This window comes from Leptosomus discolor, chromosome 1 (assembly GCF_034619465.1).
Source record: "Leptosomus discolor isolate bLepDis1 chromosome 1, bLepDis1.hap2, whole genome shotgun sequence".
Taxonomy (NCBI): Eukaryota; Metazoa; Chordata; class Aves; order Leptosomiformes; family Leptosomidae; genus Leptosomus; species Leptosomus discolor.
The window spans coordinates 3794857-3815777 of NC_141391.1; the positions used below are offsets into that span (position 1 = coordinate 3794857).

The 20921-nt window shown below is 47.1% G+C and overlaps 1 protein-coding gene across 7 annotated transcripts in view; it reads left to right on the plus strand.

Moving 5' to 3' along the window:
- The first annotated feature begins 508 nt into the window (after positions 1 to 508).
- MYO7A (myosin VIIA) overlaps positions 509 to 20921 on the plus strand; it is a 66950-nt gene continuing 46537 nt past the window's right edge. For 4 of the 7 annotated variants that reach the window (XM_086481647.1, XM_086481649.1, XM_086481648.1 and 1 more), the window contains exons 1-11: positions 3606 to 3716; positions 4737 to 4889; positions 11544 to 11728; positions 13188 to 13309; positions 15608 to 15750; positions 15849 to 15962; positions 16824 to 16977; positions 17646 to 17722; positions 18639 to 18758; positions 19997 to 20139; positions 20524 to 20734. In XM_086481647.1, coding sequence (XP_086337773.1) covers positions 3618 to 3716; positions 4737 to 4889; positions 11544 to 11728; positions 13188 to 13309; positions 15608 to 15750; positions 15849 to 15962; positions 16824 to 16977; positions 17646 to 17722; positions 18639 to 18758; positions 19997 to 20139; positions 20524 to 20734 — 1521 coding nt within the window. In that variant the 5' untranslated portion in view covers positions 3606 to 3617. Of the gene's footprint in view, positions 641 to 3602; positions 3717 to 4736; positions 4890 to 8642; positions 8661 to 11543; positions 11729 to 13187; positions 13310 to 15607; positions 15751 to 15848; positions 15963 to 16823; positions 16978 to 17645; positions 17723 to 18638; positions 18759 to 19996; positions 20140 to 20523; positions 20735 to 20921 lie in introns of those variants that run through there. The other 3 variants (XM_086481644.1, XM_086481646.1, XM_086481645.1) reach the window with 3 other exon arrangements.

The following is a 20921-nucleotide window of genomic DNA, read 5'->3' on the forward strand; positions in this document are numbered from 1 at the left end:
GACTGCATTTGTGGATTAATAAGCACCCGAGTGTGTTCTGTGCTGAAAGTCCTCAAGCTGGCAGATGCTTATTTCACTAAGAAAGGAAGGTAATGGAGAGAAGTCACAAGGAAATGAAGAGGTTTCCTGTTAATCCTGCAGTTGCTTTTCCCAGAACGAGTGGTTGCAGCGTCCTTCAGGTCTCCGACCAAGTATCACCCCTTACTGGAGAGACTGGAAGAATTTAAGTGAAGAGAAGCAAAGTCGTTCAGTTTGCTTTGAGACTCCTGCAGCACCAGTTCTATCGAGCTGGCCAGCGGAGGGCCATGGCTTGTGCATGGAAATTTTTCTGCTAGGAGAAGATCTTTACCAAGAGCCATATTGTCAATCGGGACAGAGGGTGTCCTGCAAGCAGCAGGCATGGTCACTCTGGAGGTCTAAAGCAAACTGGCCACAGCTGCCTGGCATTCATGGTGGAATACATGTAGAAAGCAGAGAGAGGGACAAATACCACTGCAAGATTTTGAAGATGCTGAAGAGGAAGAAAGTTGTTTTCAGGCAACCATGCCCTGAGGTGGTGGAAGATCAGGAGAAAGACCAGGGCAAATGGACACTACTCCGCAACGTTAACCAGGCCCTGAAGCCCACAACAATTTTAGCGGTAAGATAGAGGGTCCCAAGCTCTGACCATGGATGGGACCTTACAGGCTACTTTGAAATTGGTCTTGCTGTTTGATGGGATCCTCATACTGCTTGTGCCAACTTCTCTCACCTTCCTCCTGAGTCTTCGTTCCCTCCCCCAAGCACTGTAAGTCCCGTGTGGTGCAGCTTTCTTGCTCTTTGCATTTGGAAGCTCCTCCTAAAGATCCTTTCTTTCCACGAATTGTGTTTCCTCCTCTTGTACCGATGTTTGATTGTCACTGCCCATAGCTTGTGGGCTCCTGAGGGTCTGCCCCAGAGCATTTGGAAGGACACTAGCACCCAGTAACTGTGTTGATGAGGAAGAGTTAGACCATGTTGATACTGCAAAGTGACTGGTGGTATTCTCACTTTTCCAGTACTCTGTCATGTGTGCTAGAAAGTAAACTGCATCAGCCCCGGCGTGAGGCGGGTTATGCAACTTATAACCCAGTTTGCCCAAGCTGGCAAATGCATGAATCACCTCGATTTGCCCTGAAATCCCCAATATATCTGCTGCTTTTGGGGCTGATCCGAAGGTGATTGCATCAGCGGAAGGAGTGTAACTGACTTCCATGGGTTTTATGTCAGATTGATTAAAGTCAGGGAAGGAAATAGGTCAGCATTCTTAATAAGTGATGTTATTTTTTAAACCCCCAGACCTTTCTGAGCTTACCAGCTTAGCCCATCCCATAAGACTTGCTTTTTTCACCAGTATTAAGAACTGCACTTCAATGTGTTTAGAAAGAGCATTTTGAGGGGATGAGCACTCTGTGTGTTAGGCAGGCAAAGCACAGGAGTTGTCTTAGTGGTAGTACAGTATCAATTTACCTGGAGGAGAGCAGACTGCCTCTTTATCTCAGCTGAGTGATAACAGAACATACAAAGCAGGCTGCTTTTACAGCTATTCAAAATTAGAGATTTAACCCCCCCCCCAGCATTACAATTCTTGTTTTTTTTGATCAAGAGCAATTTTTACACAGCTGCTGAGGTACCAGAAGAGCTTTCTGCTGAGCAGGGACTGAGCAACCTGGCTTTTCTCTTGCTGACACCTTGATCAAGTTACCCACCTTGTGCATGAATTCTCCCAGCTATGCAGGGAGGATAACAGTGCTGAACATTCTGAAATGCTTTGAGAGTCTTGGATCAAAGGAGCTAAGAAATAAATATTAATATAAATGGATTTATAATGTATCTGTGCATGACGTACTGCATTCATTAGTCAGTTTTTTTCCTCTTTAACTGAGTTAGGAGATGTGATGGTAAGGCAGTTAATGAGAAAAACATCTGAATATTGATTTTTTATGAGCTGGGTAAGGATACTTTTAACAGTGCTGTAGCACAACCCGCTGAAGAAATGCAAACCCTAACTAAGGGCTGTATCCTCAGCTCCATGCAAGCAGGATGACTGTTGATATCCTAGGTGAAACCTAGCAAGCAGCTGCCAAGGGTGGAATCTACCACAAAATGGCTGGGGACTCCTTGTGTGTTGTGTTTCTCCACATGTCAGTCCCTAGGTGTAGCCGTTTCTGTGGCACCCACAGGTTAGTGTCTCTCGGGAGTCCTGGTAAGCAGTGACTTGGATGGTGAAAGTTTCACCATGTTTTATATTGCTGGATGTCTCCAGTTCCCACCGCCCAGAGTGGAGCTGAAGGTTGTTCAGCGGCCCATCAGGTCAAACCAAATCTATAAATACTCTCCACAGAACTGGTCGATAGTGGATGCTCAGGAAATGGGTTATATCAGAGCGCATGCAAAGTGATCCCTCGGGTTTTTTTTTCACTTTCCCTTCTCCCAGCAGTTTTTCAGGACTTCAAAATGTAGATAACTGCTTTCGCATTGTGCTTAGTAGGTACAAGTGGAGCTGGCCCCCAGGAATGCGGCATTAGGTGGGGCTACAAGTTCACAACATGAACCTCAGGTGCATGAAAAAGTACATTTTCTTCCTTGATGCAAACAAGCCTGAACAGTAATTTAACGAGGTGGATCCCAATTTTAGCATTGAAAATAGGAGTGGGAAATAATTCTGCCTTGTTTCGTAGAGTGTGGGTCCTGCTTGATAGTTTGGTTTGGGGTTATTTTGGGTTTACCTTTGTACTGAGGGAAAGAGTTTCTTTTAAAGCCTGTTTGCATTTGAGTAATTTAATATCCCCAGAGCTGATGAGCAGATAGTCCCTGCCCAGCAGGACTGACAAGAGGTCTACAGGATCACCAGTGACATGGAGTGAGTGGATAGGGGTCAACTGCTCACTGTGTCTTCCAAAACAAAAACAAAGAGGTCTCAAATGAAGGAGGTGACACATTTGAAACACGCGAAAGGACATAGATAAAATCCACTGAGAAGTATTGAATGCAAACAGCCCACCTACAAGTTGCTGTAGCTGGGACATTTCCCAAAGAATTGTATACATATATATATATATATATATCCCTCTGGTATGTTCTTAACCCTTCTTTAGTCATCCCCTTTTCACCATTCTCCAAGGCAGGGGAATGTGTGTTTCATAGTGGTTATCTGCAAGGAAAATATGTGCCACAAGCTTCCAGACAAGGCTTTCCAGAGCTCAAAATCATCTCCTAAGCGTGACTTTCTAGGCTTGTACATTGCACAGAGGGAAACCTCTTCCTGGGTGGGTTTTTCTGGCTATATCACTGCTCTGTAATCTGTTTGCTGGATGCAGTCTGCAAACGACAACCTCTCATGAGCTCATGAAACAGAGAGATAGTGCAGTGGGTGTAGTTTATGCTGTATAGAGCATGCCCTGCTGCTCTTACCTTGCAAGGGGTTTCCTGAGCATCTATGAAAAAGGGATGGTTTGTGGTTTGCAACGGGAGTCACTTCACTTGTACAAACATCATTGGGTACAAAACATCAGCAACTTCTACCCCAAGGGATGCTGAAACTTCTGCACCCTGAGTGTTAACTATCCTCTCTTTGGTTCCAGGGGGATTATGTGTGGATGGACCTCAAAACTGGACGGGAATTTGATGTCCCCATTGGAGCGGTGGTTAAGCTGTGTGATTCGGGACAGATCCAGGTTGTGGATGATGAAGGCAATGTACGTACAAAGGGTTGTGATGACCCTTCTTCAGCTCTATGGCCTGGCTAGGCCAGGAGTCGCGCAGTCATGACTGACTTTATCAGACTTCTCGTACGTCCTCGGGAGTCAACTGTGACATAGTTTTCTATTCGTAAAGACAATGTTGTGTCCCTACTTTTGTGGTTGTACTGGGAGTGAAAGATTGAGAAGCTTCTTCAGTACAGTGATAATAGAAACCTCCAAAGTACATTTAGGTAGTGCTTTGAGCAAACCCACCTCGACCTGCTGTTCCTCTACTGTTATCCAGCCCTTCCTGATGTCCTGCCAATACAGGGTGTGCCCAAACCCTGGTTCTCCTTCAATTTCCCAACTCCAGTTCTGCGTAGTGGTGGCTGTTTTAGGGTAACATCTATATCACAAGCAGAGGGTGATCTGAGGAGATTGTCCGTCCTTTATAACTTTTTTTCCAGCCTGAGATAATTGTAAATGCTCTCATTCCCTTCAAGGATGATAGAAAGAGACTTGGTTCAGCGAGGTCCTTGTGTGCAATTTGTAGTGGCTTTTGAAGCCCTTTAGAAGTGATCAGCCTAAACAGCACTCTGCCAGTAAAAGTGTGATTTTGCCACCCCTGTGCATCCCTCTCTCTTTTTCTAAATAATCTTTTTTCTGCTCAACAGTATTTTGTGGCAGAGGGTTAACCCATGATGTGAAAATGTAGTTGTGTGAAGGGAAGAACAAATCTGCTATTTGTTAAAAACTCCCCTGATGTGCTGGATGTCCGTGCTGCCCTGGGTGATGCTCCTGCCAGGCTGGCTCATGTCTCATGTCTCTTGCTGCTACAGCAAAGCAAAAGATGTTTTCCGTCTTCTGCTACGAATCTTTCAAGTTAGTCATTGCATGCCCCAGGGATAGAAGCTGTAGGCTGTGTGCTAGTGCTCTCCCATGTATGTTCTTCCATTTGGTCCTTCTGTCTGGGATGGGATGTTTCTGTCCCTCATCCCAGTGGTATCTCATTTGACTTATCTTCTCTCTTACTAGGAGCACTGGATTTCACCACAGAACGCCAGCCACATCAAGCCCATGCACCCCACCTCCATCCATGGAGTGGAGGACATGATCCGCCTGGGGGACCTGAACGAGGCAGGAATCCTCAGGAACCTGCTGATCCGCTATCGGGAGCACCTCATCTATGTGAGTGTCCTCCCAACCTCCACCTCTTGCTCTGCACTGCTCTCCTTAGCTCTGGGGAACACACGTGGGGGAAACCCTGACTGAACTGAGCATCTGGGTTTCTACCTCCACCTGGACCCACGTGGTGGAGGGTTTCTGCACTGTAGAAGACATATTGCAGAGTTTATGGATGCCCCAGTGAAAGACGCCATGAGTTAGACAGTGAGCGAAGTCTGTGCTGCCTGGCTGTGTAGCCCCTGTAGAAGTTTTGGGGACATGCATTAAGTTTCTGCACACACAATAACCAGTTCAACCCAGGCCATGTGCATGCTGTAGTAATCCTGAAGCAAAAGCCTGTGGAAACTGCATGCTGGATGTGGCCCTTCTGCCTTCTCCCTCTGAATATTAACTCATCCAACCCAAGTGGGTGAAGACAGCAATTGCTGGAGGTGCAAGGGGTGGAGGAAGGATGAGGAGGTGCATGCATGAAATAACTGGCAACCATGAAGTGAGCAGCAACCATGAAGTTAGCAACAACCAGAACAGATCTAAAGTATCTCCCCTGTCTGTGTTTATGACTTCTTAGCTCTGGGTTGCCTGGGATCCTGACAGCTGATCTCTGGAGACAGCGGTGTCCTTCCGTAGGTCAGCTCAGCCATGTCATGCCCAGTGGATCCAGTGCAGCCTTGCTAACCAAACCAGACATCCAGAAATTGAAGGTTTTACAGGGAACCAGCCAGAACTGCATCTCTTTTCTGCAATAGCATTGCAAAGGCCACTTCCCCAGCAGGACAAGTGTCAGCATTCGAGTCTCTGTGCTGGTTTTATCAGTGTGCTATATGCTGTGCAGTCTGGTGCACAGTCTTGGGGCAGAAGTGTGGCGTGCATGTGTCTGTTTGCCACTAGTTAATGTACTCAAACAGCCTACGCAAATATGAAAAATTTGGCATTGCTCTCAAATCCTACAGTTTTCAGACACTCAGGTAGGTGCCTGCTGTGCCTTTGAAGTCCTTTTCAAAGTCACCCGGTAATCTAGTTTTTCAAAAGCTCCAGAAACTAGATTTTCCGTCCAGAGGGAATTGCAATACAGTCAGACTTCCCAGGCAGCATAAGCTAACAGACCATATCCAGGATTTTATCTATTGAGTCTGCTCGTTCTGCTTGATGTCCAGTGCATTTTGAAAGGATGGTTTTGGGCTAGAGCTGGGCAGTGATGGAGAACACACCATTCTGTTACATGGGCTGTTCATATAGTCAACATCTCTCTATGCCCAACTCTGGAAGGTATCTGTCTCTTCTCCAGAGGAAGGGGACATGGCTGCTGAAAAGGCACCCCTAAGTCCCCAAAGTTTGGGGGAGAATAGAGACGCCTAGATTCATCTCTCACACAGGCACCTTATTTGTTGTGCATGATCCCTAGTTCCCTTGTGTTATCAGTTTGGAGGAAAAGGCATGACCATAAAATTATTCACACATTAGATGAACTGAATTACTCCCTGGAGCTCTCTTCTGGGAGCCACAGATGTTTATGATGTTAAACTAGCAAAAGTTAGCAGGCCAAATTCATACTTGAGGTGATGTCTCCGTGTGCACTAAGCACCCGGGGCAAGCACCAGAGATATCAAAAAAGCCAACAGAGCCAAAACTGCCTTTCACCTATGCAAACATAGGTGCTTGTTGGATGAGCTGATTGCTTTAGAGTTGGATGGAGCTTGGGTATCGTAGAAGAGTTTATATTGGAAAGAAGGTTCAGGTTGAAGGTCTACAGTTCAACGTCCTCCAGCCCAGAGCATGCCATCTTCAAGGTTAGATGTGGTGCTCCTGTGGACAGCTAAATTCAAGCAACCTGAATGCCACCCAGGAAGTACAGATAGCCAATAATTTGTAGCTGATTGGCTCCTTCAGGGAACGTGTATTTATCCATGGAGCATTTCCTCTCTTTCTCCTGTTTGTGGGCACCCTGCAGTGGTACCAAGGGGATTCCCACAGCTCTCTTTTGCTCTCTGGGAAAGTTGGGATCATGTTGGATATTTTTTCAGTGGTGTCCATGTATGTCTCCCAGGATCCCTATGTAATCAGGCAAGCACCTGTTGCCTTACTAAGGCTTACTATGGCTTGGGGATGAGTGGCTGGAAAGCTGCCTGGTGGAAAAGGACCTGGGGGTGCTGGTCAACAGCCAGCTGAACATGAGCCAGCAGTGTGCCCAGGTGGCCAAGAAGGCCAACAGCATCCTGGCCTGTATCCGAAATAATGTGGCCAGCAGGAGTAGGGAGGTGATCGTGCCCCTGTACTCAGCACTGGTGAGTCAACACCTTGAGTACTGTGTCCAGTTTTGGGTGCCACAGTGTAGGAAAGACATTGAGGTCCTGGAGTGGGTCCAGAGAAGGATGACGAAGCTGGTGAGGGGTCTGGAAAATATGTCTTATGAGGAACGCCTGAGTGAACTGGGATTGTTTAGCCTGGAGGAGGCTGAGGAGAGACCTTATTGCTCTCTACAGCTACCTAAAAGGAAGTTGTAGTGAGGTTGGTGTTGGTCTCTTCTCCTAAGTAACTAATGACAGGAGAGGAGGTAATGCCCTCAAGCTGTGCCAGGGGAGATTTAGATTGGATATTAGGAAGACTTTCTTTACTGAAAGAGTGGCTCGACATTGGAACAGGCTGCCCAGGGAGGTGGAGGAGTCGCCATCCCTGGAGGTGTTCAAAAGACGTGTAGATGTGGTGCTTAGGGACATGGTTTAGTGGTGGGCTTGGTAGTGTCAGGATAATGGTTGGACCTGATGATCTTGAAGGTCTTTTCCAAACAAAATGATTCTACGATTCTAAGTGAACAGAGGTCCTCAGTTAAGATTCCATATGCGCAATAATAGATTGCCCGTGAATAAAACCAGCTCCTTCAGTAAAGCTCTGCCTCTGACCTCCCTCAGCAAGCTATTCACAGGCATCCAGGGAGATTACGAACACAAACGAGCACTGGGCACAGAGTTGTTTGGCAGCATCATACTAATAAGGGCTAATGCAAAGGGCAGCTGCTAACCTGGAGGTGAGTGCGGGTGGTGATTTGGGCTGGAGTGACTCAGTAACCACGTGGTTTCTCTGTGAGTTCTTTGGGTCCGATGGTGACAGTGCCATGTGTCCTACAGAGCTACTGCGTGCACAAGGGATGGCCACATCCCACAAAGGGATTTGCATCATAGAGGTTCCAGGTTGCTGTGCCTTGATTGCTCCTCACTACTAATGGCTTTGGAGAGCTAGCCCACAATCCTGGGTGCAACACAGCAATTAATGCAATCTCAAAATCAGAATGACACTCTCAAAATGACATAGAGTGCATAGCTTGATAGAGAGGCACGTAAACCACCTCTGTCTACACATGTGCTGTTGGAGACTCAGGAATCCAGCTTTGGATCTCACCTTCTGAGGGTGGTGGCACTAGGAGGAGTAGATCTGTGTCAAATGTGATAAATATTGATGGCAGTTTTGCAAAGCCAAGGTACTGTGTGGCTACCATGTGGGTAGGGGATACCCAGTCACATGAGGTGTTGGGTTTTTTTTCTATGGTATAATTTGCTCTGTCTTAAAGGTGGCGAAGCTCAGTGAGACTTTACCTTCACTGTTTGAAAGGATTTCTGAGCTTGTTGACTCAGAAAGGTTGACATTTCCAATTGGACTTCAGTCCCTCTTGTCTCCTCGTCTCCTCAGCTTTGTGGAGGGTGTAATTATGCTTTAATAAAACGTAATTTTCCTTTTTCTCCTCCTTCACATTTTACTCATAAGACAAACTGCGGCGGGAGGGTAAGTATGGCTCTTGGCACTGTCATTTGCAATCGCTGTCATGCCTTCCACTGGATCACTTGTTTCTGTTCACCATTGTGGCATTCTCATTTACTTTGCACCACCACTGCTGCTGCTTCACAAATGCACTGAGAGCATCATCCCCTTTGCTGCAGAGCCTGGCCCTCATGGTGAAGATGTAACACCTTTCCAGAGCTGCAAACTCCTAACCTGTGAATGTGGTTGAAGCTATAAAAGCGTCTCAGCCATCGAACGCCCTCAGCTTGAAGGTTAAATCTCTTTATCTGGAGATGAAAGCAATGCCTGCTGCTGGTCTCTAAGGGTTGCCAAAACGCAGTAATGTTTGGTAGAGCTTTAACCCCATAAAAATCCAGATGAAGTCAGCCATGGTGTTCTGGGTAGTGAGGGAAGCAGGCTCAGAAAGGATTTGTTTGGGGCTAATTAAAATGTAGGTCATGCAGGCAGTAATGAATTTGCACTGAGATGCGGTTCCTGTGGTCAGCTACTGCAGAGCCCCTGCCTATTGGTAAAGCTTTATTTTCTCGAGACAAGAGGGCTTTGCCTTCACCCAGCAACAGAAACCAAAGAGATAATATTTCCTTGGAGGGGCCCTTTGGCCCCTCATCAGCAAAGTGGACAAAGTTTTGCATTCAGTCAGCTGTGAGAACCGGGCAAATTGTGAGTATTTATCAACTAGGAGTGACCTACAAAAACAAGCAATACTACAAGAGTTCGTGCTGACAAAGTATTTTGTGGATCACAAGGGAAGGGTCAGTAAGAGCATTCAGAAAGCATTCCTGCAACTAATGGTTAACTCCTTTAAAAGTCACACTGGCTGCATTCAGGGCAGGGCAGATCAGTGTAACTGAGATGCAGAGACTTCAGAGATGTCTGCGAAGAGTCAGTCTTTTTGAAAAGAGGCTCTAAAATGTCCCTAAAATTAACCTGGTAATAAATTATGAAGAGTAAAACAGTCTTCCAAGTATCTCACCCAGGACTGGAAGGAGTCTTGGGGCTCCTTGGGGATCTTGGTGACATAATCCCATTCAGAAATTGAGCTCACTCCTTCTCAGAGCACTAAGCTTACCTCCTCTGTCCCTGTGGAAGGCTGCTCTGGGACTTATCTCCTCCCTTATTTCAATGCCACCTTTTAACATCCAGTCTACGTGATTTTGCAGCCAATTTCTACCCTTTAGATTGGTGACAACTTTGTTCTTGAGCTTAAAGAGCTTTTATCCTTTGCTGGCATGTACCCCTCTGTTATAGGGAAGGCTATCATATCCTTTCTCAGTTACCACTGTAAAGTCAGACCTCACCTGGGACTGAACAGAAACTTGTTCTCTGATGTTGGCCACGAGGCTAGAAAGTGATGAGTCTCTAAGGGCTTTCAGCAGGAAAGGACACAATTGCCACCTACTGGCTGCCTTTCAGGAAGCCTGAGCTGGTGGGAAGTGCTGCAAACGATTTGTCGTCTCACTGTACTCATGCTCTTTCCATCATGATTGAAGGATACTGGGCTTGATGGGAGAAACTCAACCTGGGGCTTGTGTCTCAGTCCCTTTCCAGTGCTCTCACCAGCAGTGGTAGTTACTTTGCTGCCTTCAGCAATGAGGAACAGCTCAGACTTGTTTTATTCATCAGCCATTTTGCAATATGCACAAAAAGAAGAGTAGCCAGCAGAGCACGGAGATATTTTCTTCTTGGTTCACAAGCATCTTTGCCTGTGCCACTTTGATGCTTTGTGCCAAAGGTTTATTGTTGGTTTTAGGCCATCCAGATAAAAACAGATAAGGATTATTTTTACATTGATTATTTTTTTTCCTGGAAAGAATATACGCAGCAGTGGGGGCACTTTCGCAGCTGGTCCCACCAGGAGAGAAAGGTGAGCAGGAGATTTGGCTCCTTTGAAGTCATGGAGTGAAAGCAGACGTCATCTCATGCCCCTTGGTTAGCCTGAGATGGAGCCCCATTGACTCGCTTGCTCTAGACACTAACTTTTAGGCAGCTGAAGTAGGGGAAGGAGATCCATATTCTTTGCCTTGAGCCTGGGATGTGGCCAAGCCTCCTAACCTCAGAGCTGCATCTGAGCAAGATGACAAAGGTCCTGAGTCCTTTTGTGAGAGGTATCAGAGAAATAGCTCCTGGAAAGGCAGAAATGAAAGAGCAAGACACTACAAAGGGGTTTGTTGCCCAAGGCCCAGGGCAGCTTTGCTCGTTTGAGTGCCACAGAGAGCATGGGATGGATCAAAGGCCATTTCCAAAATCTCAGAAATAGCTGAGAAGGGGTATGTCAGGACTTTGTGGGCCATGTCCATGTGCACAGGACTAGGTTTGAACTGCAGCATGGAGAGGTTTGGTTAGGCAGAGATGGTAGAAGAACCTATTGCAGAGGTAGGCTTAGCAGCTCTGTTGTGAATTTATAAAAACATGTTAGACAGACATCTGTCAGGAAGGGTTTGGATCCAGCTGGTCCTGCTTTGAGATATGGCAATTGTCTTCAGGTTTCTTTCATCTCTAGTTTCTCATAATTTGTGCAATGCAATAGTTATGTACGGATATGAACTGGCTCTGGCGATATTTTTGCAAATATGAGCTTGACTTGAAACTCTGAATCTTAACTGAGGAGCATCCAAAATACGAATTAAGGCTTGAATCCATGCTGTGCATGAGCAGGGCTGAGTATGAGCTGATTTAGATAGTTTGAGACCTTTGTTCCAATTTTGCTCCAGGCTCTACCCTGCAAGCATCTTTGACTTGAACATCATCTTTCATCCAGCTTTTGAAAAGCCTTGATTTTTCTGGCCTCCACACTCCATTCAAGCTGTGAAAGCCTCTCAGCTCCATCTCATTGTCCCCATAAACCTTCATGTGCTTCTCCTCCAGACATACACTGGTTCAATACTGGTGGCAGTAAACCCCTACCAGCTCCTACCCATCTACTCACCCGAGCAGATACGCCTGTACACCAACAAAAAGATTGGTGAGATGCCACCACACATCTTCGCAATTGCTGACAACTGCTACTTCAACATGCAGCGCAACAACAAAGACCAGTGCTGTATCATAAGGTGAGTTGGTGAGTTTCCAAATGGGTCATATCTGGAAAATGGATGCTGATCAGATAAAAATCAGAAATTTGAATGACCTATTAGATCTCCCATCCGCATATTCCCAGTGCAGAGCTGATCTCTGTTTGCAGTTACTGTTCCTACTAAAGATGCTTTATCAATCCTTTTGTACTTACCCTACAACCCAGTAGATCTCATATTCATCTTTAACCTCCCCTTGTAAATTTAAACTCGGTACTCCTAGATATCAAAGATGCAAAGATCTATACATTCTGCACAATGAAGGGCCAAGGACAAGCTTGATCAGCGGACCTGTGGTTATTCACACTGCTGAACTAGTGTCTCCCTGGCATGGCTCTGCTCTGGACTGATCAACCTTGGGCACCAAGAAATGTCTGGTCGCAGTTATGGGTATAGTTCCCTCCAGTGTCTGTCCCAAATGCTGGTATGAACCAGATTTGGTTCCCTCAGCCCTCCAACACTATCCCATCAAGTTTTGAACCCTCAGACAGCCTTTGTGCTTTCAGGGCACCACCTCTCTCCAAGGCATGCCTACCCTAAGCTTCATTACATAAAAACATAACTCTGGAGCATGCTGTGCACAGTATTTCAGATACATGGGACTGAAAAGGCCATGTAGTAGGGCCCGTAGTAGTTTTGCAGGGCTAAAAAAGCATCATATGGGGCCCAGAGGAAAGTCAAGGCCGGGCATGATGCAGTGTGCCAGTGGCCAGCCAACCCTGAGAAGTGAAGCAATTCAGCCGTGAGCCCAGGGCTGGCTCCTGAACACCAGGAAGGTCCATTTCAATCACTTATATTGGCTACCCTGTACATCAGACAGGCCACAGACTCACATCAAGGCATTTCTGCCCAGCCCTTCCTCTTGCACCATTGCAAGGCAACAGAAGTTATCTTTCAGTGGGGAGAAAGCTTCGAGGAGTAACTCTTGCTTCCTGCCCCGTGATCTTCTCCTCTCCTACCTGCCCCTTAGTAGGACAAGCCTAGGAGATCTGTGAAAATGCCTGCCAATACAAGACAGTCTGCGTTCTAGTGCAGTTTGGCAGCTCAAACTGGTGATGAAGATGCCCCATGGGACCAGCTAGCCCCTGGACCACAGGCTTATGGTCTGATGATCGTACGTGGAAAAGCACTGTCTGAAAATGCTTCATGACCTTCATAGTGCTGATCGAATAATGGTATTTGCTGGAGAGGTCAAAACCCAAGCAAACAGCTTGGGCCAAATGGACTGTAAAGTAAATCTGGATCTTGGCTGGAAGCTGCCTGGTACTGTGTCCTGCCACCAGTCCTTGGGATGCTGGAAACCCATCCTTAGTGGCCTCATCCTGCCTGTGCTAACAGAAGAGGCACAGAGACAGCAGTCCGTTTAGAGACAGAGAGAGGGACATGGACAGGGATGCAGCAGGGCTCTCACTGACCTCAATTCCTATTGTTTTTGCAGCGGTGAATCTGGAGCAGGGAAGACAGAAAGCACAAAACTGATTCTGCAGTTCCTGGCGGCGATCAGCGGCCAGCACTCCTGGATTGAGCAACAGGTCCTGGAGGCAAATCCCATTTTAGAAGGTGAGGCCTCAGATAATGAAGGCTTTTTTTTTTTTTTTCCAGGAAAAAAAAAAAAAAATCAGAGCCAGAAAACACTTAATATGCCCGTATGTAAGTCACTCTTGTATTTTGGGTTTCAAAAAGTGAAAAATTAAAAAAAAAAACCCAAAAAACCACAACAAAAGCAATGATGTAAACATTTGTTAAACTGCCTATTCAGTTTCTTTCCATCTGAATTTACTTTTCACAAGACGAATATTCTCTGATTTGGGGTCTCAAATGTTCCATTAGTATTTTTGACAACTACTGTTGAAAGCAAAATATTTCAGCTGATCGGGAAAGTTTTTAAATTTTTTATTCACTTAAAATTGAAAAATGTGTTTTTTCCACTTAAATCAGTACTTTTTTCCCAAAAATTTCAAAACATAAACCTGAATTTTACGTAATTCGCTGTGTAGCCTGGGATTTCAAAAATGCTGATCATGAATACACAAAGCTCTTCTGAACAATCTCATTATAATTGTATGCAGAGCATGAATATCCTGTAAATAATGCATTCAACTAGTTAATTTTTTTGTTTTATTTGACCATAACTGCAAAAATCCTATTCCTATTCTTCACTGGTTCAGCAGAACATGAGATCAGTTTGACCAGAGCTTCACAGATTACACACCTTATGCCTGCGATACACAATAGCAAACCCCACCTTTTCCTTCCAAGATCAGTGAACGGCAGCAGAATGCAGAAAAAGAAACAAAGGCAGTTCAAGAAAGAACCAGATAACGAGAACTGGCTCGTGGCCTTAATAGGTTCATTGGCAAGCTGTTACTGTTATCAGCCCCGCTGTTTTAATTGGATTTCTGTGAATTAAATAGGTGATCGGTGATCGGACCCTCTGGCCCCAACATGATGCCAAATGGACCTTTTACACTTAGGTGGAAATATAGCATTTTCCAGAAAAATAACATTATTTTTCCTCCCCTGCTGCTCACAGAGAGCAGTGTTCTGCTTGGTAAGCAGCCCCCTAGGAATCAGGGGAAACGTGAATATCCTAACTGTTTTCCATGCCTAATGTTAGCAGAGCAGACAAGAAAGTCACCGGCTGAGCTGTTCTTCTCTGTGCTCTGTTGGAGCTTCCTTCAGCTCTGGCATGAAGAGGCAACGAGGCTCTCAGGGCACTGCAGTGCTGCCTGACCACTGGCGTTGTAGAGCATTACGGTGCACGGCATGAACACAGCGTGGTTTTGAACTGCCAGAATTGAGGGGAAGAGGAGCTCTGTATTACAAATGCATCTCCACCACCTGCCAGCAATCCTGGAGCATAAATTCCAGGGCATGTTGGCCAGGGTGCTCATGGCAGCAGTCCACACCCACACAGCGGATGGACATGAGTACCTTTCTCTGCACACAGTCTGTTTGCAATGAGAAGTCTCCCTCTGGAGGTTGGCTTAGTCCCTCTGTATTTCCCTAAAGGATGAGCTCTTTCCTTTCCCTCTCAGTCACCAAATCACTCACCGGCAGCTCTGTCATTTCCCGCACGGCGTTACCTCGAACACTGCAGCATCCTCCTGCCAGTCTTGCTCAACCCTTTTGTATTTCATCACCTGCTGCCAAAATCCTGCTGTCCTGGTCCCTTCTTCCTGGATAAGGTCACCCCATTCCCACGCTTCCTTCTCTGTGCTCCTGTCTTTATTTCCAAGGACATCCTTGGAAATATATCCTGTGGTATATCCTGTTTCCCAGAATCACAGAACGGTTTGAGTTGGAAGGGACCTTACAGACCATCCAGTCCAACTCCCCTGCCACGGGCAGGGACACCTTCCACCAGACCAGGTTGCTCCCAGCCCCATCCAACCTGGCCTTGAGCACTGCCAGGGAGGGGACAGCCACAGCTTCCCTGGGCAACCTGTGCCAGTGCCTCACCACCCTCATGATAAAGAATTTCTCCTAATATCTCATCGAAATCTCCCCTCTTTCAGTATGTAACCATTACCTCTTGTGCTATCGCTACATGCCCTTGTAAAAAGTCCCTCCCCATTTTCCTGCAGGCCCCTTTCAGCACTGGAAGGCCACTATAAGGTCTCCCTGGAGCCTTCTCTTCCCCAGGCTGAACAACCTTGACTCTCTCAGCCTGTCCTCACAGGGGAGGTGTCCCCTCACTGAGATGATACTGAGCTAGCCAAACTTAAAGGAAAGACTCCGGGGCTGATTTTACCCTCTCAGCCACCCTCTTTTGAGTATTTTTTTTGCCCATGAGACCAGAGCCATGATCCTTCCTGCATGAGGTCCATGCTAACCCACTGCAATTCTTCCCCACAGCTTTCGGGAATGCAAAGACCATCCGTAATGACAACTCCAGCCGATTTGGGAAGTACATCGACATCCACTTCAATAAAAGGGGAGCCATTGAGGGGGCAAAGATTGAGCAGTACCTGCTGGAGAAGTCCCGGGTCTGCAGGCAGGTAAGGTGATACATCTGCAAAGCGTGGGAGTTGGCACTCAGTCAGTTGACATTTGCAGTGTTGTTCTCACAGAGCTGACGCTTGCTCTTCTACTGCAGGCCCAGGACGAGAGGAATTACCATGTGTTTTACTGCATGCTGAGAGGAATGACGCTGGAGCAGAAGAAGAAGCTGGGTCTTGGCAAAGCCACGGACTACAACTACCTTGCGATGGTGAGAGCGCAGCGAAGCAGAGGTTTGGTGGGGTGATGGTAAGAGCTTCTTAGCAAGGGAGAGAGAAGAGGGAGGTGGCTTCCTTCACAGCCCAAGAGCTGCTTTGCTGGTTATGACCTTCCTGAGTCTTAGCCACAGAGTTTGTGGGACTTCTTTGTCCAACCACCGCAAGCCTCACAGTCTTAGTGCAAACCCTGTGTGTAGACCAGGTTATTTCCACTCCTCCTGCAGAGCAGAACATATACTTGGATGGTTTTGGTGTTTGGTGCCCAGGCCACTGGTCTGGAAATAACCAGGGTATCAGATACAACCTGATGCTCTTGTAGTAGCAATGGATGAGCAGACATGCATGGCTGGATGGAGAATTCTCAGCAGCACGTGGTACTGAGCTGTCTCTACTCCACGTGTCTGACAAAGCCAGCAATATCCAGCCCCACTCCCTATATACCAGTGTTGCAATCCAGAGGAGCTGGTAGAAGCAGGTGCAATTAAGGCTGGCCCATCGTCAGCAGGGCTGGGACCCAGCTTTCTACCTGGATTGGTGAGAGCCTCCAGAAGGTTTCCTTCTCTCTCTGTATCCCCACCTCAGTGTGCTTTTTCTCCTCTGCTGATTGCAGCGAGACACAGGGTAGCTGGGGACAGCAGGGTATGTGCTGGTCACAAAGCTGAGCACCGAATCATAGTTAACACCAAAGGGCAGAGCCAGATCCACAGGTTCAACATCAGCTTTTGCTTATTCAACCCTTAAAGAAAATGTCTGCTGATTCAGAGGGAAGTCCTGAATAGCTTAGGATCACACCACTCCACGCCAGACACTTTCTGCTTCACCCCAAGCCCTGTGCGACCTCTTTGCCTCCCCAGGGTAACTGCACAACCTGCGATGGCAGAGATGATAGCAAGGAGTACGCCAACATCCGCTCTGCAATGAAGGTCCTAATGTTCACCGACACGGAGAACTGGGAGATCTCCAAGCTGCTGGCTGCCATCCTGCACATGGGGAACCTGCAGTACGAAGGTAAAAGGACGAAATACAGGGACACGGTCCAGTGCATTTTTACTCCTTATTCTGCACGGTGAGAGGGAGGCAAGCTTAGGGATGGAGGGCTGTATCCAGACCACCTGTCATGGTGCCATGCCAGGCACTCAGGTGGTTATTGCGGCGTGTAAGGACAAGAAAGGAGGAATAAGTCCACTGCTCACTCTGCAGAGCTGCCAGACTCTAGTGTGCTCAGTGACATCCGCCTTTCCCGAATTTAGGGAGGTTGAATGCAGCCACAGACCATCCAGCAGACTCAGGTTTTGCGAGGAGAGAGTAATGGAGTGTTTGACAAGTGCCTGTGTGACTGGATATGCCTTTGTAAAAGTACCAAACCGTCCTGCTGTCAGAAATGACACAGTGATTTAAAAGCCTCTTTGGAAGACAGAAGCCTAAAGCAATTACATGCTAGAAAGGTTTTTACCCCATCAGTCATTTAAGGTGGCTGGCAGAGCAGAGTACAAATCCTTTGCAGCCAGCAGCAGGACTCCAGCAGCTGCATGAACTTTTCTCTTCCTTCTGATGGGCAGATATTTCCTGGCCATCACATGGAGGCCGTGGAGAATGACCCTTTCCTTGACCCCCATCCAGCTTCTGCAGAGCCACATCCCTCGCTGACGGCTTTCCCTCTGCTTTTCTTCCCCCAGCTCGGACCTATGACAACCTGGATGCCTGCGAGGTTGTTCAGTCAGCGTCACTAATCACTGCAGCATCGTTGCTGGAGGTCAGTGGCTCTGCAGTGCTGCTGTCCCCTTTCTGGCTTGTTCCCATATTCCCAGTATTATGTCAAAGCTTCATCTGAGCCAGGCTTTCCTTGCACCACCAGCTCTAGGAGGCTGGAGAGGCCTGGGTAAGCCGTACTTTGTCCTGCAGTGGCAGCATGAAGGTAGATGTCTCCATCTCAGCTGGGTATCCAAGCTCCCCTCCATACCAGTGGAGAGAAACAGACACTTTGGTGGCATGTCATCCTAAAAAGGATGCCCAAAATAGCTCAGTCCCTAAAATAGAGTGTTTCCCTCATTGATGTAAAGAGAGTTCATTACAGTAGCTGAGACAGAGATGTGACTTATGTGTGCATCTAAAGTGAGGTGAGATGACCCTCACCCAAACTGCCCATGCAGTAGCTGGAGCATTCTTCCTTGGTATCCCCAGCAGGTAACAGGGCTCCCCTGGGGACACCATCTCATCACCGTAGGCACCACTGGTCTCAGAGAGTGACCCACAGCTGTCTGCAGGCTGTTCTCGTGTACTTTAGGGGGCGGAGATTTCCCTGACTTGATCTCAGAAGTATGAAAGGGGGTCAAGGGAATGCAAAGCTACATTCACGCTGGTCGGATACAGCTTTGCAGGCTTTGCTTTTTCATCTTCTCTCCCCACGCCTCATTAACGTCTCACACTAAGTCACAAGAACACTTTCCATAGTAAAACACCGTATAAAAGTGTTAATTACTCTCTCTGAAAATGCCTGTGACATCATTTGAGTTATTTGCCCTGTACAGCTCAGAAAAAGTCACTTACCTCCAGCAATGGGGGGCTGTGCTCTTCCTCTGGCCATGCATGTTCAGGTCAGTAGCCCAGGCCACTGTAAGGACACCTTGTGTTACAAAGTCAGCAGCTGTGTTTGGTGCTGTCTTTGCCAGGTTGAGCCTCAGGACGTGATGAACTGCCTTACCAGCCGGACTATAATCACCAGGGGCGAGACTGTCTCCACCCCTCTCAGCATGGAACAAGCGCTGGATGTGAGGGATGCTTTTGTAAAGGTAAGTCTTAGAACATTCCCTTCTGCTCCTGTTGATAAGCTGAAGAAATCTGGCACTTTTGAGACCAGAGCGTCCACTGCACAGGAAAAGTGTTGCGCTTGGTGCCTGTGTGAGCTCAGATCAGCAGATGGCCTCGAAACTGTGTTCTCATTGGGATGACAGAATGGAGATGGAAGGAGTCTAGATAGCCTAATCTTCAAGGGATTTACAATCTGGACTTGACACAGTCTATACTCAAAAGGTAACCTATAGAAGGAGCTAGCATTCTGAAATGACTTCACCTCAGCTTCAGGAAAACATCCCAGCTTGAGTCCCAGGATTAAATCCTCAGCTGCTGTAAATCAGAGCAGCTCTGTCCACACCTGTAACACCCACACCTGAATTTCAGGATTTGGGTGTGTCTGCAGCAGTAAATAAAGCTGAATGTCACAGCAATAGGGATGGAGCAGTTTGGCGGTCATCAGAGCACTTAGAGCATCACCTGAGGCTTTGGGGTGACGACGGCTGATGGGGTGCATGTGCATCACTGCTGTGGTGTTTGCAGCCCCACGTAAGGTTGCAAAACAAGCATCAGTGGCATGCTTTGGCTAGCTTGGGCCCCCCATTCTATCTGGGGGGAACTGGTAGGATCAAGCTAGCTGGTTTGATACCTAACTAGTCTGCAAATCCAGACAGTGACTTCTGTAGAGGCAGTGGGCCTTTGAATCAGGCTCCTCTCCTGGTAGCACTGCTCTAGCTTATACAAAAGAAAGGAATAACACCGTGAAACATGGAGTTCTGGAATTCCTGAAGCAGCAGTAGCTGCTTCATTAAATCAGCAGACTGTTCAGCCACTGCTGTTACATTTAAGTGAGCACCTTGTTCAGGCAAAATATCCTTGGCTTGTCTAGCAGCGTAATATGGCTGATCTGTAGAGAGAGATGTTTAGAAGCCCAGGAAAGGATTATCTGGCTTTACAGCAAGACCACAGATACAAAATTTAGGACTATCCAAATTTGGGATTTTGCTTTTGCTTGTGTTTTATCTAGGCTTTCAGGTCTGTTTTCCTTGATCTACATAACTGCTCTTGAACATTTAAGCCATGCCAAGGGTCTGGGATGAGCGTTGGTAAGCAGGGACTGTCCAGTTGCTGTCCACGCTTTAGGAGAGCCTGTGCCATCACGAGTGAAGTGGTGACGCAGACTAGCAGGGCGAACTGCTAACCTGTCTCAGTGACCTCCATCTTTGTGATATTGCAGGGAATTTACGGGCGGCTTTTCGTGTGGATCGTGGAGAAGATCAACGCTGCAATTTACAGACCTCCTTCCCAGGAACTCAAAAGTATCAGGAGATCCATTGGCCTCCTTGACATCTTTGGCTTTGAGAACTTCACTGTGAACAGGTATGGAGCCTGCAAAAGAAGAACCAGGTCTTAACCCTCCTTCATCCCCCAAGCTCAAGGTCTTGCAGTCCTTTCACCTCTCCTGAGGTGATCAGGACTGGGCTGGGCCAATCCTTTTTCTATGTGAGAGATTACCAGAGCTAGTCACTAGCAGGCAACATATTTCCTAAACTGATTGGTTTAGGCTACACACACATAACAGCTATAGCACTGTTTTGGGGGAGAAAATCTGATTATCTGAACTGATAAGGAGATTCTCAGCCAACAGCAGCCTTACTGAGTGGTTGATGTGGTCTGAGAGTATTGCTTAAAGCATGGAGAGAGATGGAGAAAGACAGACCATGGTGGATCTGAAGCGGCCTTTCTTTGTCCTTCCCTCCACAGTTTTGAGCAGCTTTGCATTAACTTTGCAAATGAAAACCTGCAGCAGTTCTTCGTGCGCCATGTCTTCAAACTAGAGCAGGAGGAGTACAACCTGGAGAACATCAACTGGCAGCACATTGAGTTCACTGATAACCAGGATGCCTTGGACATGATTGCCATCAAGCCCATGAACATCATCTCCCTCATTGATGAGGAGAGCAAGTTCCCCAAGGTGTGTTTTGGGCTCACCCCTGCTGCCAATGACTCTCCTGTTTTTACGCCCTTTGCACTTGCATGCTGGCACCTTGTGAGAGGTCTGATCAGCCCCAAACATACATTCACCAGTGGGTTGCCTAGTCACAGTTTTTATTGCTCTGTCACACTTTCTTCTGTGAGTACCACAACCATGCTTAAAATAA